The following is a 14597-nucleotide window of genomic DNA, read 5'->3' as shown; positions in this document are numbered from 1 at the left end:
GAATTACCCCACTCATGACCTAGAGTTGGGGACAATAGTGTTTTCCCTCAAGATTTGGAGGCACTATTTATATGGAGTGCGGTGCACCATTTATACCGATCACAAGAGTTTGAAATATTTGATGGATCAGTAGAACCTTAACATGCGAAAAAGGAGGTGGTTGGATGTGCTGAAGTATTATGATTGTGAGATCCTATATCATCCAGGGAAGCCAACGTGGTGGCCGTTGCTTTGAGCCGCAAGACGGCAGGGTTCCCGATTGGGAACATTTGTATGAGGATGATGGTGATTTCTCCTTTGTTAGATATGATCAAAGAGGCCCAGGTCGAGGGAGTGAAGAATCTGCATATAGTCGACCTTGAAGAGCTTCTGGAGTGCGGGTGGTTACAGACTGTCAGGAGAGTAGCCTTCGGACTCTTTGGACAAAAGGTGAGTCTTCTCACCATACCAATGGGTCTAAGGCACCAAGGCCGGCCCATTTTATGATAGTTGGTATACTTGTTGTGTAGAAGTGTGTGGCATGATTATGTGGTAATATGCGGTAGAGATAACATTTATGGTTGACGGTAGAGATAACCTCTAAGGCTATGGTAGAGATAGTTTTTACAGCTAACGGTTGAGATAGCCTTTATGATAAGAGTAGAGATAGCTTTTATAGCTAACGATAGAGATAGCCTTTATGACTAATGGTAGAGATAGCTTTATAGCTAAGTTGATATGTGTTATTTGGCTTGTGTGTGTGGGGTATGCTATGGGGAAACTCACTAAGTGTTAGCTTACAGTTTGTAGATTTGTTTCAGATACATTGGAGCCCAAGAGCAAGGGCAAAGCTTGATGGCACGACGTGCACTCTCTCAGGCATTTTATGGGACCCTCTGATATTTGGAAAAAAAGTTGTATTTGACTTATGTTTTGAAAACAATTATAACTGGATTTCTTGATGTTGGAAATGTGTTTGATTATTCAAAAATGAAAATTTTCTCTGTAAAAATTGGGTCGTTACAAAATACATATTTTTTTCATTTAAATTCAAAACACAAAAACAACAGCACTTCCAAATAAAACTTGATCGAATAGCGATGGATCTAACTGTGATTAAAAAAAAAAAAAAAAAAAAAAAAAAAAAAAAAAAAAAAGGTTTATATCCTCCGAGGAGCAACTTGGCTTGCATCCCTGAAGCAATGAAATGATCATGAGTCTGCAGGAGCTAAAAACTCCATCATCTGCATCCCTCGTCCAGCAACTGCAATTTGATACCGGTTCCTGTTTGACAAAAACATGAAGCAACATAAGCATGAGCATGAGCATGAGTATGCAACACCTGTTATATATACCTTCCACATACTCTAACATCCAATGCTTCTGGTTCCGGTACGCTAACGATCAAATGGGCCTTCTCACTTAATTTACCATCCACTGACGACACACGCCAACAACGAACACGCTGATCAAGCCCAGTAGAGAAAACCCAATGCCCGTCTGTCCAAACACCTATTTAACACAACACAACAGATATCAATCATACTTCTTCATCAGACCCAAGTCACAGTAGTAGAAAAAAACCAATCCTCTTTTCCAGCAAGAAAGAGAAAGTTGTTTCACCTTTTACAGCAGAGCAATGAGCCGAGGCAATTTCGTGAGGATGAGAAAATACAATCTGGTACTTATTTTGTAGACAATAATATGATGACGCATCTTTCTTACAACTTTTGTCTGTACCCATGACATCAAAAGTTAAAGAGTGGAGTGCTTGATCATCACCACCGCTTATAACATTGCAAGAGAAGCAAGATTCAAAGCCTCTAACATCTGAAACATGCAGGCAATTCACCCCCGACTGGTGTGCATTTTTTACTACATGCACGGGCCATATCATATCTATTTCTTTTTCTTTTTCTTTTTCTTTTTCTTGTGAAGCAGCACAACCTAAATCATTATCACTTGTTTTTTCCAATGTCCGCCACTGACGACCACCTTGGCTTCCTCTTCCGGTGCGTGGCCTTGTCTGAAAGTTGTTGCAATCTTCCTTGTGCAGGACTGATACTTTCCGCATGAATGCTTCAACAGCTTCACTCACATCCCAAAACCCAATACTTCCATCTGTAGACCCACTAATAACCATAAACAGACTTCTCATCTGCTCACTTTTATCTGAAAAAACAAACGCCCTTCACGTTAATAAAAACACCAATACTACTGATGCTTGCAACAAACATGCATACAAAGCAATCTTTTTATCTTCCAACTCTTTTCAATTAGCATCCGTCATTTACATCCAATTAATGTTAGAAGAAAACATTGAACCTCATTACCAGTACCACAGAGGAAAACATTGAACTATACATTATATGCTAAACACATGTCAATCACCCGCATTCCAGAAAGGTTAAATAGTGAGGACTAAAGATGGGCATGAGCATTTATCATTAAAGGAACAGATTCTATGCAACCAAAGGAGTCATGTGATCAAATCTTCCAAGCCAAGCTCTAATAAAGAAAAACAATATAATATACCCATGATTAGCACTCAAATAGATAAGCTCTAATTGAGTCTCATCAAATCATCAACAGCATGTCCCATAGGATCGACTATGAAATGAGATAAAAGCAGAACGATTAGCACACAGTAACATACATGGTATCCAGATTACATATTAATGATACATTAAAGTAAACCCAAGACCAACTATTTATAGCAAATTGCACACTGTTTGAATAGACTAAACATCAGTCACCTTTAAAAGTTGCAAGGTCAGGAACAACGACATGTTGCAATGACAGAACTGGTGATGTGGAAGGAACCAATAGCGCAATGTCAAACCTGCAATGGTCAAAACAGTAGAAGAGATTGATGTTCTCTGGATTTGAAGAGAAACTAACTTCTTTCATGCAATCCAATATAAAAATCTACTCATAGCTGGGGAATGAAACTAGTCAAAATTAGTAGAAACGATGACTAAATGCAATTTAATACAGGTTTGTTTTATTTAAGATCTTTCTGCCAGGTTTTGACTCATGAAGATCCAAAAATCACCATCTTCTATATGGACAGAGTCACAAGTTTAACACTCAGGTACCAAAAAAAAAAAAAAACAGCACTCGTGTAAATCAAAAGACAAGTGCAATTTGTGTATTTTATGTGATGCATACCAAAGCCGATGTGGTAATACTAGAGCCCTTAACGTAACTGTGGCATCTGAGCAAGAAACAACAATGAAGCACACAGACATCCTGCAAGCAATAAGACAAATTAAAATTGGTAGAGTTGGGCGATAAGCACAAGTAAATAAAGTAATTGTTGAATCTGACACAGACACTACCTTGAACGAGAAAACTTGACAAGGAAAGCAGTGACAGCTAAGTAGCGCCAGTCATTTTCAAGAGCATCACTGCAGCAAACTTGTGTCTGTGGTTTGATCTTTTCTGGAGGAGTAGTATCAACATCGTTAAGATTTTCTTTCTTTGATCCACGGTTTCTGGTTGGCAAATCACTGGAAAGCCACTGGAACGAGATTGATGAGGATGGAAGTGCTTCTTCAGTTTTAGGTCTTGAAGTTGAACTGAAACTGGCTTTACGCTTCCAAGCAGTTAGGACCCTTTTTGCACCTACTGAAATCAGCAGGAACTCATCTTCCAATAAACCTGTTCCTTGATCACTATCCAATGTTTCATCTACAATGGTATGTACCTTGAACACACAGCAAAGTGATCGCACAGCCGATCCACCAACATGCTCTCCAAGCAATTTTGAAGCAGACCAGTTATCAATACCCCAAGAATAACTGAGTGTACATTTTTGCACATCACTACATTAGCTAAGGAAGATAATAATTTCAAATACTAGCTGCCATGGGTTCAGTGCGAGAATATAATGAGTTAAAAGTTGTACCTTGTCAACCTCACAGTTCCATCTTCACAACCCGTTGCTACAAAAGCTGATTGAAAAAGCTGAGCCTGCTTTTCATCTGAACTTTTACTCAACTGTGTAGCATCATCGACAATGAAACATAGTGAGTGAATCTCTCTGCCATGGAATTGCAGATGGAGATTCTGAGGGTATATCCTACTATCACTGCTTGCTACCCACTGCTTGTGCATATAAATGACTTCATCCTGTGACCCAAATGGGAGAATTCAATAGTTAGCCAACATCTCGCATGAGAAAAGCAATCCAATCATAAGACAATAATACTATCGAGAAGAAATAAAGAGGGACAACTTTTTAGGTATGTAGTTACTCACTGGTCACTAGTCCCTAATAATCTAGCATTCACATAAACACATTGGAAATGGAGGTGATTCTTTCTAACAGATGGTTAGTGTTTATGACGCAATATATTTGATGAAATATACTCCTCTTTAGTAGGAAAAAAAAAAAAGAGAGCAGATATTAAACTGTACTTTCTTCAACCACAAACCTTGACAAACGCAAAGCAATTCTTCATCTCTGGTACATCACCAAGAAAATAAGTATGAGGACGCCGCCATCCACCGCATGGAATTTCAGCTACCTGTTGCAACAAGAAAGCAAGACCAAACCAGCATTAAAAAGTGAACAAAGCAGATCAAGATAGAGTGATAGACAACAGACAAAGGGAGAGGAAAACAAGAGAGAACCTTTGTCTCAGTTGACAAATTCCATATTAAATAATCAGCTGATGTGAAGCCTATTGCATAGTTGTTATGACCCTCATTGTCATTGGGGAAGAGAGATCGAACCAAACTCAGCTCTTTTACTTGTTTCATTCCAATAAATTCCATTTTTTGTTTATATCGATCATATTCCATATAGCATATGCATCCATCTCCTCCAGTCTGAAGCAATGGCCAGTCGGTTAAATATATATATAAAAAATAGAAAAACATTTTAAGCTTAATATAGAACTACTACATATGGCAGAACATAACATACCGAGTGTATTTCAAAGGTACTTGGATTCAATCCATGGATGGAAACACTGCTCACACTTGATATGCCATGTGCTCCTTTGAAGTAATTTAAAGGGGCAATGTGTGCCACAGAAGCATCAGGTGCATCAAGCAACAAGGGAAATAAAACTAGATTACCACGAAGATCCCCACACACCAACACCTGATAGGAAAATCATGACGTCAACCACACACACACACACACATATGTATATATGATGGCAAAGATATACCTGTTCGTGAAATGATGCATGCAAGCATAGTATTCTTGTAGGAAAGCATGAGGTGAATTCTGCTACTAAAGATGCATTGGCATGCCCTGTTCCTTTTTCAGAACTGGACTGAAAAGTTTTGCATATCTTCCAAAGCTTCAATCTTCCTCTAGGATCAGCTGTAAATATATACCTATATAGTTGAAAATTTGCAATCAAAGTTTAGGTCAGCATTGTTAATTTGACTATGTCCTAGGACCTCCCAAAATACTTTTCACTTCCTATATACTATAAACAAGATGATTGATTATATTTATTTATATGCACATAAGAGTAATGATTCAGGTAAACAATAATAGTATATGAATTTATTGAAACAAGTCATAGACAAGTATAAGTTGAAGGGTACCTGTGGCCCAAAGACTTGCACCAATATGTTCCTAAAAGCTGCCTCTCAGCTTCAGCAGGCCAAGTGAATGATAGATTGAGCTCAGGTGTCTGGATATCAGCAATTCTCACGACAGTTAATCTTCCCTTTCCATCTCCCAAAGCAATCCAGTTCTCCACACAACCCGGGAATATGCTCATACAAACTATTGGAATCTCCTCTTGGCTACAGAAAAGCTGAGTCCATGCTACATCACCGGTATCAGATATTTTAGCAAGGTACAGGAAGCCATTGTTTGTGGCTACATAAAGCTCACATTCACTTGCAAGATGCATACAACGTACATATTCGCTTTTGCTGCAAGTGAAACACATGTGAAGGTAACTAAAAGGTAGGTCTACTCAAAAGAATAATAATATCATTACAATATACCTGTCCATTAGTGCAGTACGCTTTGAATTTGGAATTTGGATGGTAAAGATCTGTTTTCTTTCATACTCTTCCAGACCATTGCATCTCTCTGATTCCAATTCCGATCCCATGGGCAAACAAGAATGCACTTTTATGGCAGAATCAAATCCAGCTGTAACAAGAAGAGAAGAGCTTGGATCATACAAGCATCGCCATACTCCCCTCCCTCTGTACGATAAAGTAGCACAATTTTTTTAGCTATAGTTTGTTGCATCCTAAGAACTATAGGACAACTTACATCAACATTCTTACTGAACATATGAGTTGAGCGCTTTTACAATACTTGTTAACATGATACTGAAAAATCAAAATAAAGATTGTCTGCAACTTACATATGCTCCTTGATTATTCTAAGTTGTGTTCCATCCAGTCCCCATACACGACATGTACAATCCTCGCCGACGGTGATGATTAACTGATACCAAAAAAAAAAAAAAAAGTAATGAAAACAGATATTTGTTGGCCACACCACACACATAACAAATGTAACTGAAATGGCACATCCAATGAACCAGAAAAGAGGTAATGTGATCCAGACTTGTTTTCCTTGTCTATAGCAAATGAAACAACGATGCACTGATTTTGAACTTATTTATTGATTTGACAGGGAAAGAGAGACTATTAACAAGGAAACATCCAAGTTAAACACATATTAGGCAATATCCCATTCAAATTGTTTTCACTAAAGAGAATAAAAATAAAGTGAAGTGAAAGGTGGGCTTACAGAGTCGGACATACAGCAATCCCAAACCCTGGCAGTGTGGCCAAATAGCACAGGCCCAGTGGAAGGAGAAACAGTCACCTCTGTATCATCATCAGAGTCTCTTTTTCCAGTATGAACTTCCCAGATACGGGCACTGCACTAATAAGATATCAAAGGAATCAATATGAATAGTCAGTCAGAAGGCTGATAAAGTTGGGATGAGAATTGACCTGCGATCATCCGAGACAGACACCAGTTTTGATCCATCCAAAGACCATGTGATACGGAATATAGAACCTTCATGCCCCCCCAGTCTACATACTGGGACAGCTTTGTACTCACCCGTCTTTGATTTTGATCCCATAGGAAGAGTGTCTACTACTTTCCACACAATTATCTGCCAGGACAATTTTACAATCAACTATCTCATCATGTCTAGAAACTAATTTTACTAATGTAACTATCTATTATCTAACAGCCACCCGCCAAACTGATAATATATTTGACCAAAATACGGGTGGCTCGCAGTTGACTAGTTTGAATATCATTTTCAACTTTCAACTGCAGAGGCTAGAAAGCAATTTTGTGACCCCAAATGCCAATTCATCTTGGTAGCATCTGTTTTTTCTAATTGTATTTAAAATAAAAATTCAAAATAGTTACCTGGTTATAAATTGTACCAGATGCTACATGGAGAGAATCAATTCTGTGACCCCAAATGCGCATCGTATACAGAAGACATCTGTCTGTCAATGAAGGAAGGAGGAAAATGTGAAAAAGAGAAACAACAAACAATATCTTGAAAATACGTATGTAGCATTACGTAGTGTTGCAAGTGTAGGTAGGTAGAAAAGCATACATACCTGGAGAGCTCACCTGAAAGCTGATTGTAGATGTCAAGGTGTCCCAGAAATACAGAGTGTTGTCGGTGCATCCAATGGCAAGAAACTGACTCCCTTGAAGAATTACAGATTCCTACTACCGAGCAAGAACGTAAGGAACACAGGAGCGAACATTGGAGAAATCCATATATAGCAATCGAAATTAAAAGAGATTCTTTCACCACCTGTATGAAGCAAACATCCAAAACCCAGTGACCCAAATTAGGCAGGGACTGAAAAGAGAGGAGATGGACGAGCGTTTGTTTGTTGTGATGCGGCAACTGAATGTTGAAGAGAAATAATTTGAGCCTGCGCTCTCCAAAGACGGCGACTCTGAAAGTAAGTGATGTATCTGTTACTGTATCTGTTAGGGGAAGACAAGAAATGCCGTGCACCCTAACACCCTTGAAGACTTGAAAGGAAGCGATCATATTGCCAGTATGCAGGTCATAGAAAAGTAGCTGCGAACCAGTTCCTGGTTGACGATATAAAAAGAAAGTAAGGGAGGGATTAAATGGAAAGCAACAAGTTCCTTGAGAGAGTCAGGGTAGCATGGAACATAACAGTAATAATAAAAATCAAGTAGAGAACCAGCAAGGAGATAAGGAAGAGATGGAGACGGGGGAGGGAGGTGGAGAAAACACAGAGCTGAGATTTCTCCGAGGTACTGTCCGCTCTCCATTATTCTGACTGACCGGAAACTCTAGATTACAGATGACAAACAACTTTCTTTCTTTCTTCAGCGGGAGACGGCGTTTTTGTGAAAGGATGAAGAGGAGGTCAAACCGTCGAAGTCAAACAAACCACTTATGGCCTGGACTGGGCTGGCGTAGGCCCATTAATAGCAAAAAAAAAATTATGTTAAGTAAAAATTTCCAATAACTATAAGTCGTTATGAATTTGGTAAATTGTATGCAAGAACCAAACGCCACGAGTTAACATCACCCATCCTTCTTGCATATCGGCTTTTGTTAAATCGCACTCCTGTCAAAGGGTTTTATGAACATTATCTTGGTTGGAATATTTATGTGGTTGCTTTATGTGGAAACCGATTAAAGGGGTGTTTGTTTTATTTTTTAAAACATCTTTTAGCTTTTAGGAAAAGATAGAAAGGCAAAAGATGTTTGGTAATCTTGTAAAAGCTACTTTTTTATATAAGGAAAAATAAACTTTTTGGAAAAGTTAAGAATCTTGACTTTTTGTAAAAGGACTTTTTGCCTTTCAAAAGCTTAGCCAAACACCCCCTAAGACTGAAAAATATGAATAGTAGACCCGACTACCCGAGAACATGATTTATAAAAACCAAGATCATGACCAACATTTATGGAGGCACGGAAACCAAAACAAATCATTCCTATTCATACATTTCATAAGTCGGGGAAATGTAAAAAAAAATGACCTCAATAAGTCATAGTCATTGCAATTGACTAAAAAGGCTTGAAAAATTCACTAAATGGCCAAAAAAAACAGCTAGCAACCAGACTGGACCTTGAACCGGTTTATTAACCGATTTTCATTCAAAAACTACCAACCAGGCCAAATAGGACAAAACCATTCCTCATAAAATAGGTCTCAATTTTAACTGGTTTCTAGCTAGATCCTAGGTCGAAATTGGTTAGCCAATCTTAGCATGCAATTCTACATAGGATATGGAGAGTAACTGTGAATGTATAACCCAACAACGATAGCCATCCGAGTGTTTTTTTTTTCAAGCCCGGATTCTAATTCATCCAATGTATCATTTTTGATATGCATACAATTTAATTACTCTTTGTACCTTTAATGAATTTGATAAATTACAAAATTATATTATGTCTAAATTTTATATGAACTTTGCAACACGCAACTAGAGATCACCTTGTGTAACTTAAGTTGGCAATAGCATTCAACATTGACTGAGCAAATTAAAGTTGGGGAGTTTTTCACCAAGAATGCTCTTTATTCTAATAAGAAGCAAAAAAAACCCTAAACTTCTTACAATCAAATGGCATCACCTCAACTTTGACTTGTGGTTCAATCACATCCGGGACCTAACAAATGGAAAAATCACCAAAAAAGACCAACAAACACATAGCAAATTATGTAGCACAAACCACTTGAACAAGCATTGGAATCGGAAAGAGCATAATAATAATTATTCCTAGAAACAAAATTTCAACAGCTTGCAATCAGCAAACGGTTTTCAGGAGAGATGTTAGATGGAACATATTTGACAAGCTCAGATTTTTCTAGTCCATGTTCCCTTATCCACATCAACCTCCCTGCATCAATTATATCTTTGCACATGAACCCTAGCACAGCCCGATCTCTTGCACACATATTTCTCAACAAATCATCATCATCATCATCACCTTCTAAAACCTTTTCATTTTCCCTGCTAAACAACATAAAATCACTCATCAGTACAACTAACTAAAAACACGGGTAATCAATTCATGAAAAGTTGATGGATAATTATTCCACTACTACATCTTTGTATCCGATTCTTCATGGTCTGCTGAATCTACAGCCCAGCTGGTAAACCATGTAACTGCATGGAACTCGTCTTTGCTCATCCCTTGACTTAAGAAAAAACTTTTATCTGCAACAACCCAATAAGCAAATATGTTCAACAACCCAACAAGCAATATATAAATATTGAAAAGGAGTCGGGTGACAGATCTTACTGATATAATGCTTCCATTGACACAGATGGTGGCAACATGTTGCAATTGAAAGTCCTCTCAGGTAAGATGTGCTGCCATTTTCCCCAACACAACATCTTAAGGTCATATCTGTCAAAACAATTGATTACATGTCTTATCTTATCTCTTCTCTTCGAGGGACAACAACAACTCAAACAAAGCAAAACCAGCATTACATTACCAGTTGCAGGCCCACACAGATGTTTTCCGATTGCCAAATAAGGAACTCCTTGTAATGACCCGATTGCATTCAGATTCAAGTCCTCAACTGCACAAAAAATATAAATCAAATCTTTTGTGCTTCTGCTATAGACATCATCCTCAGACTAGTTTTCATGAATCATAATCATCTTGAATTTGTGCTGACTAATGGTGCCTTTCGAAAGGTAATCAACAAATGTTCAAGAAAGTTTCAGTTTTCAATAGAAAAAAGTCGTGTTATAATTGACACGCAAATATGACCTCACCATATATAAATATAATATAACACATCGTGGAGGACCATATGTATAATAGATTGTTTTTTTTCTTTTTCAGAATTAATACATCACAAAGACACAAGGATCAAGCACGCGCTACTATTGGAACCATATATAAGATTATATGATAAAATAAGAAAAATACAAGTTTTGACCAAATCCTTACTGTCTATTCTCAACCGCTCTAGCATCAAGCTCTCTTTTTGTCGCAAGCTTCGATCCGCCTGATACTCAGGGATAGAGTTGAAAATTGTAAGTAGCAATAAACCACATTGAGGAACATAACATGGTAGCCAGGTTGTGTTTGTTTGTTTACCCAGTGTGATTGATTTATATGATATCATTTAATTGAATTCAGTTCAACATATAAGAAAGAAAGCAAAACAAAGGCAAAGAAAGTGACCTTAAGTTTATATGACTTGCGCTCAATCAAGAAGACTTTTGAGACCCCGTAACAGTCTGCTAGCATTTGTGTCAAGTAACCCCTTCCAGCTCCAAACTCAACCACCGCAGGAGAATGAAGCTGTTCCCCAACACTAGAACAAGACTTGATTGCTCCCAGTTTTTCCAAGTTTCCAAGAATTGATGCCTGCTGGATAACATGCTTTTCTTGAAATGGTATTTTCCTGAAACTAGACACATTTAATAATAATAATAATAATAAAAAGACCAGTGCTTCTGTATTTCACTAGATAACTCAGAATCAGAACTTAGAGCTTTGGCTCTAGGAGTACAGCAGAAGCAGAATTTAGAGCTTTCGCTCTAAGTATTTGTGAAGGAATCTGGCTAAAAAGACTGTTGGTTGAATTAGGACTCTTTACAGAGAGATCTATAAAAATGCTTTGTGGTAAGCAAGATGCCATTAGTATCGCTAAGAATCATGTTCATCATGACAAGACAAAACATGTTGAGATAGATAGACAAGACATTTCATCACCGAGAAGATTGAAAATGCCACAACTGAAACTACTTATGCTCCATCAAGATTTCAAACAGACGACATTCTTACCAAGGATCATCTTTGATGAATTAATGTGGTGCAAGCTGGGAATTTTTGACATACATAACCAAGCTTGCGATTTATGTATTAAATTAAAGGCAGGAAGGTAATTCCGTCACTCATAAACATGAAACAAAAACAAAAACAGGATGAAGGGGAAAAGTCCTTCAATAAAAACTTTTGTCCATGGGAGCTGGCACCAGTTGATACATACTTTGTGGACTCACATGACATCAAAGTTACAAAGCACCATAAATAGGATCAACAATTGAAAGGGTAACTAATGAATCACAATACCCTGAAATACTAAATGATTTTGCACTATAGGCACCAGTATATGTATATGTTATATATGTTATTAGTCTAAGAAAAGTGTATGTGACTATAAAATTATTGTAGTCATCTGAGAGGTCTTCTCTAGATCAGTGAGGAATGAAACAACTATTATTTTAGAGGTTTCCAACCTGGAGCTCATTGTCATGACTCATGAGTTACGCTTATTTAGGAACAATTTCATCTAAAATCCACGCAAGGAAAGGCATTTGGATTAGAAAGCTACAGTTTGCATACCATACCAGTCATTTGCGCGGTTAATCCAATTCCTGCAAACTTCCGGGATGTTGCAAGAGTCTTGAATGTCCTTGCATATGGAAGCGTGAACAGACTTTATTTTTTCGATTAGTTTGATCAACTCAGGTACAGTGATACATTGCACAGCCATCCTCTTGGACTCTGAGGAAACGTCTTCATCTTCTTCATCGCCTCCATTAATGCCCTTTTGGTAGAAAGGTTGGAGGGACAGCGAGTTCTTATGTTTGAGCAACGGACACCGTCTAAGGTGATTCTCAAGGTTGGATTGCAGTACAGAGCTGTTCCATTACATGGGATAGAATCATATTACGAACTATAGAAAGAGGAAAACTGAACATTCGATAATGGACAGTGGAGAAGAGCGAAAACTTACTGGGAGGGGTCTATTGAGCACTGAATCCACCTGTCATCCGACCTTGTAGAGTGGTTGCCGCAGAACCTATATTGGAAATACGCCAAGTTAAAATCTTGAGGAAGCGTGTTGGGTAATGCTTAGTGCTTAGCTTACTCGGTATTAGGGAGCGGGGGAATTGCACAAAATCTCTTCTTTTTGAGCAACCAAAACTTGCATCTAACCCCCATTCTCCGTGGCGCCTAAACCCTAAAAAGGGCTCCGCTTTGCCCAGCTGGTTGCCGCCTCCTCACAAGAGTCCACGGTGGTATATGCCGCTCAGGACTACAGAAACCAAAAGACCTGGAGGCTGGAGTTCCAGTTGATTGTTACACAAGACCATCTCCAACCTAGTGTTTGCTTTAGTCTGTTATGATTTAAAAAATAATGCCAATAGGTGAGAGAAGGCAACACAAGGTAAAATGACTTTTTGGGGTAATTAACTTTTGTATTTGTACTAATTTGGTCCATTTTCTTTTTTTTATATTCAATATACCATTGAACTTGTTGTTGGTGTTTACCATAGCCCTTTTGACCGACTTTTGACATGTGATAGCCGGTCAAAGGGTTATGATGAACACAAACAACAAGTTCGATGGTATGTTGAGTACAAAAAAAAAAGGAAAGGGACCAAATGAGAACAAACGCAACAGTTGGTTACCCTCCTGATTCATTTTCCCTTTACTCATTTACCACAAATCTCACATCATCTCCTACTGATATTAATGACTTTATTAGATTCATTATTGCTTCTCTTCAAAACATAACCTACGAAATGACATTATTCATACATGTACAACTTTGTAATGCACTTGAATATTTATTAGGGGAATCTTGACTAAGCAGGCGCATTTCATGACTATATTTACATTTCCAATCAAATGATTTATCGTATCATGGATTCTAGACAAGTCTACAAACAAGCGGAATCACAATTGCTATGATTTTTTAGTTTACTTAGACACATCACCATAATATTGTATATATTGATGTTGTATCTTATCCCATGAGTTCGATCTTAAAGCTAAGTAAACTAAAAAATGATAGCCCTTGTGATTCCACTCGTTTGTAGACTTGTCTAGAATCTATGATACGATAAATCATTTGATTGGAAATGTAAATGTAGTCATGAAATGCGCCTGCTTAGTCAAGATTCCCCTAATAAATATTCAAGTGCATTACAAAGTTGTACATGTATGAATAATGTCCTTTCGTAGGTTATGTTTTGAAGAGAAGCAAGAATGAATCTCATAAAGTCATTAATATCAGTAAGAGATGATGTGGGATTTGTTGTAAATGAGTAAAGGGAAAATGAATCAGGAGGGTAACCAACTGTTGCGTTTGTTCTCATTTGGTCCCTTTCCTTTTTTTTGTACTCAATATACCATCGAACTTGTTGTTTGTGTTCACCATAACCCTTTGACCGGCTATCACAGGTCAAAAGCCGGTCAAAAGGGCTATGGTAAACACCAACAACAAGTTCGATGGTATATTGAATACAAAAAAAAGAAAAGGGACCAAATGAGTACAAACGCAAAAGTTAATTACCCTCAAGAGTCATTTTCCCAACATTTAAACCCACCTCACACCAATTTTTTTTTTTTTTTTTTGGCTTTCTAAGGATACAAATTCTTATTTTACCAACTAAATACCAACTTTTAGTTATTTTAACCGATGTTCGTGCCTAGTCATGCCAAACTGGATATCGAGTCAACTCGGCCTCAACTCGGATGTCACGTCAGCGAGTCATGACCAATTTGGTTTACTTGGGCCTTAAAGGTTGGTGTGGTCCCATTGTATATACTGGGAGGATCTAGTGCACAAAACCCTAATATTTCATTACCATTTCCAACCAAACACAAGCCGAC

At 37.8% G+C, this 14597-nt stretch overlaps 2 protein-coding genes across 5 annotated transcripts; both read right to left on the bottom strand.

Annotated features, from left to right (window-relative positions):
- Positions 1 to 999: 999 nt before the first annotated feature.
- On the bottom strand, positions 1000 to 8346 carry LOC145070285 (Transducin family protein / WD-40 repeat family protein). 2 transcript variants are annotated; one of them, XM_079017218.1, is made up of 20 exons: positions 8176 to 8346; positions 7770 to 8059; positions 7567 to 7678; positions 7367 to 7449; positions 6934 to 7100; positions 6725 to 6857; positions 6333 to 6415; positions 5962 to 6168; positions 5551 to 5886; positions 5163 to 5334; positions 4913 to 5092; positions 4618 to 4815; positions 4419 to 4511; positions 3890 to 4113; positions 3321 to 3782; positions 3151 to 3231; positions 2736 to 2821; positions 1603 to 2151; positions 1335 to 1491; positions 1000 to 1263 (listed from the first exon to the last, which is right to left on the bottom strand). In XM_079017218.1, exons 1-20 carry the CDS (start codon positions 8264 to 8266, stop codon positions 1191 to 1193), a joined length of 3777 nt encoding a protein of 1258 aa, XP_078873344.1. In that variant the 5' UTR covers positions 8267 to 8346; the 3' UTR covers positions 1000 to 1190. The 2 variants fall into 2 exon arrangements, with proteins under 2 accessions (XP_078873344.1, XP_078873345.1); XM_079017219.1 differs by lacking the exon at positions 8176 to 8346 and having other exon boundaries at positions 7580 to 7678; positions 7770 to 7908.
- Positions 8347 to 9502: 1156 nt separating this feature from the next.
- LOC145070286 (methyltransferase) lies at positions 9503 to 13093 on the bottom strand. Of its 3 annotated transcripts, none has more exons than XM_079017221.1 (9): positions 12847 to 13093; positions 12712 to 12777; positions 12323 to 12616; positions 11151 to 11379; positions 10914 to 10971; positions 10450 to 10536; positions 10251 to 10358; positions 10054 to 10165; positions 9503 to 9958 (listed from the first exon to the last, which is right to left on the bottom strand). In XM_079017221.1, the coding sequence occupies exons 1-9, from the start codon at positions 12918 to 12920 to the stop codon at positions 9739 to 9741; spliced, it is 1248 nt and encodes a 415-aa protein (XP_078873347.1). In that variant the 5' UTR covers positions 12921 to 13093; the 3' UTR covers positions 9503 to 9738. The 3 variants fall into 3 exon arrangements, with proteins under 3 accessions (XP_078873347.1, XP_078873346.1, XP_078873348.1); XM_079017220.1 differs by having other exon boundaries at positions 9503 to 9961; positions 12847 to 13091; XM_079017222.1 differs by having other exon boundaries at positions 9503 to 9961; positions 11151 to 11373; positions 12847 to 13090.
- Positions 13094 to 14597: the final 1504 nt, after the last annotated feature.

Source organism: Lactuca serriola, chromosome 8 (genome assembly GCF_051521515.1).
Source record: "Lactuca serriola cultivar US96UC23 chromosome 8, Lser_US96UC23_V15, whole genome shotgun sequence".
Taxonomy (NCBI): domain Eukaryota; kingdom Viridiplantae; phylum Streptophyta; class Magnoliopsida; order Asterales; family Asteraceae; genus Lactuca; species Lactuca serriola.
Note: the sequence above shows the minus strand (reverse complement) of the source record. Positions and strands in the feature narration are given on the sequence as shown.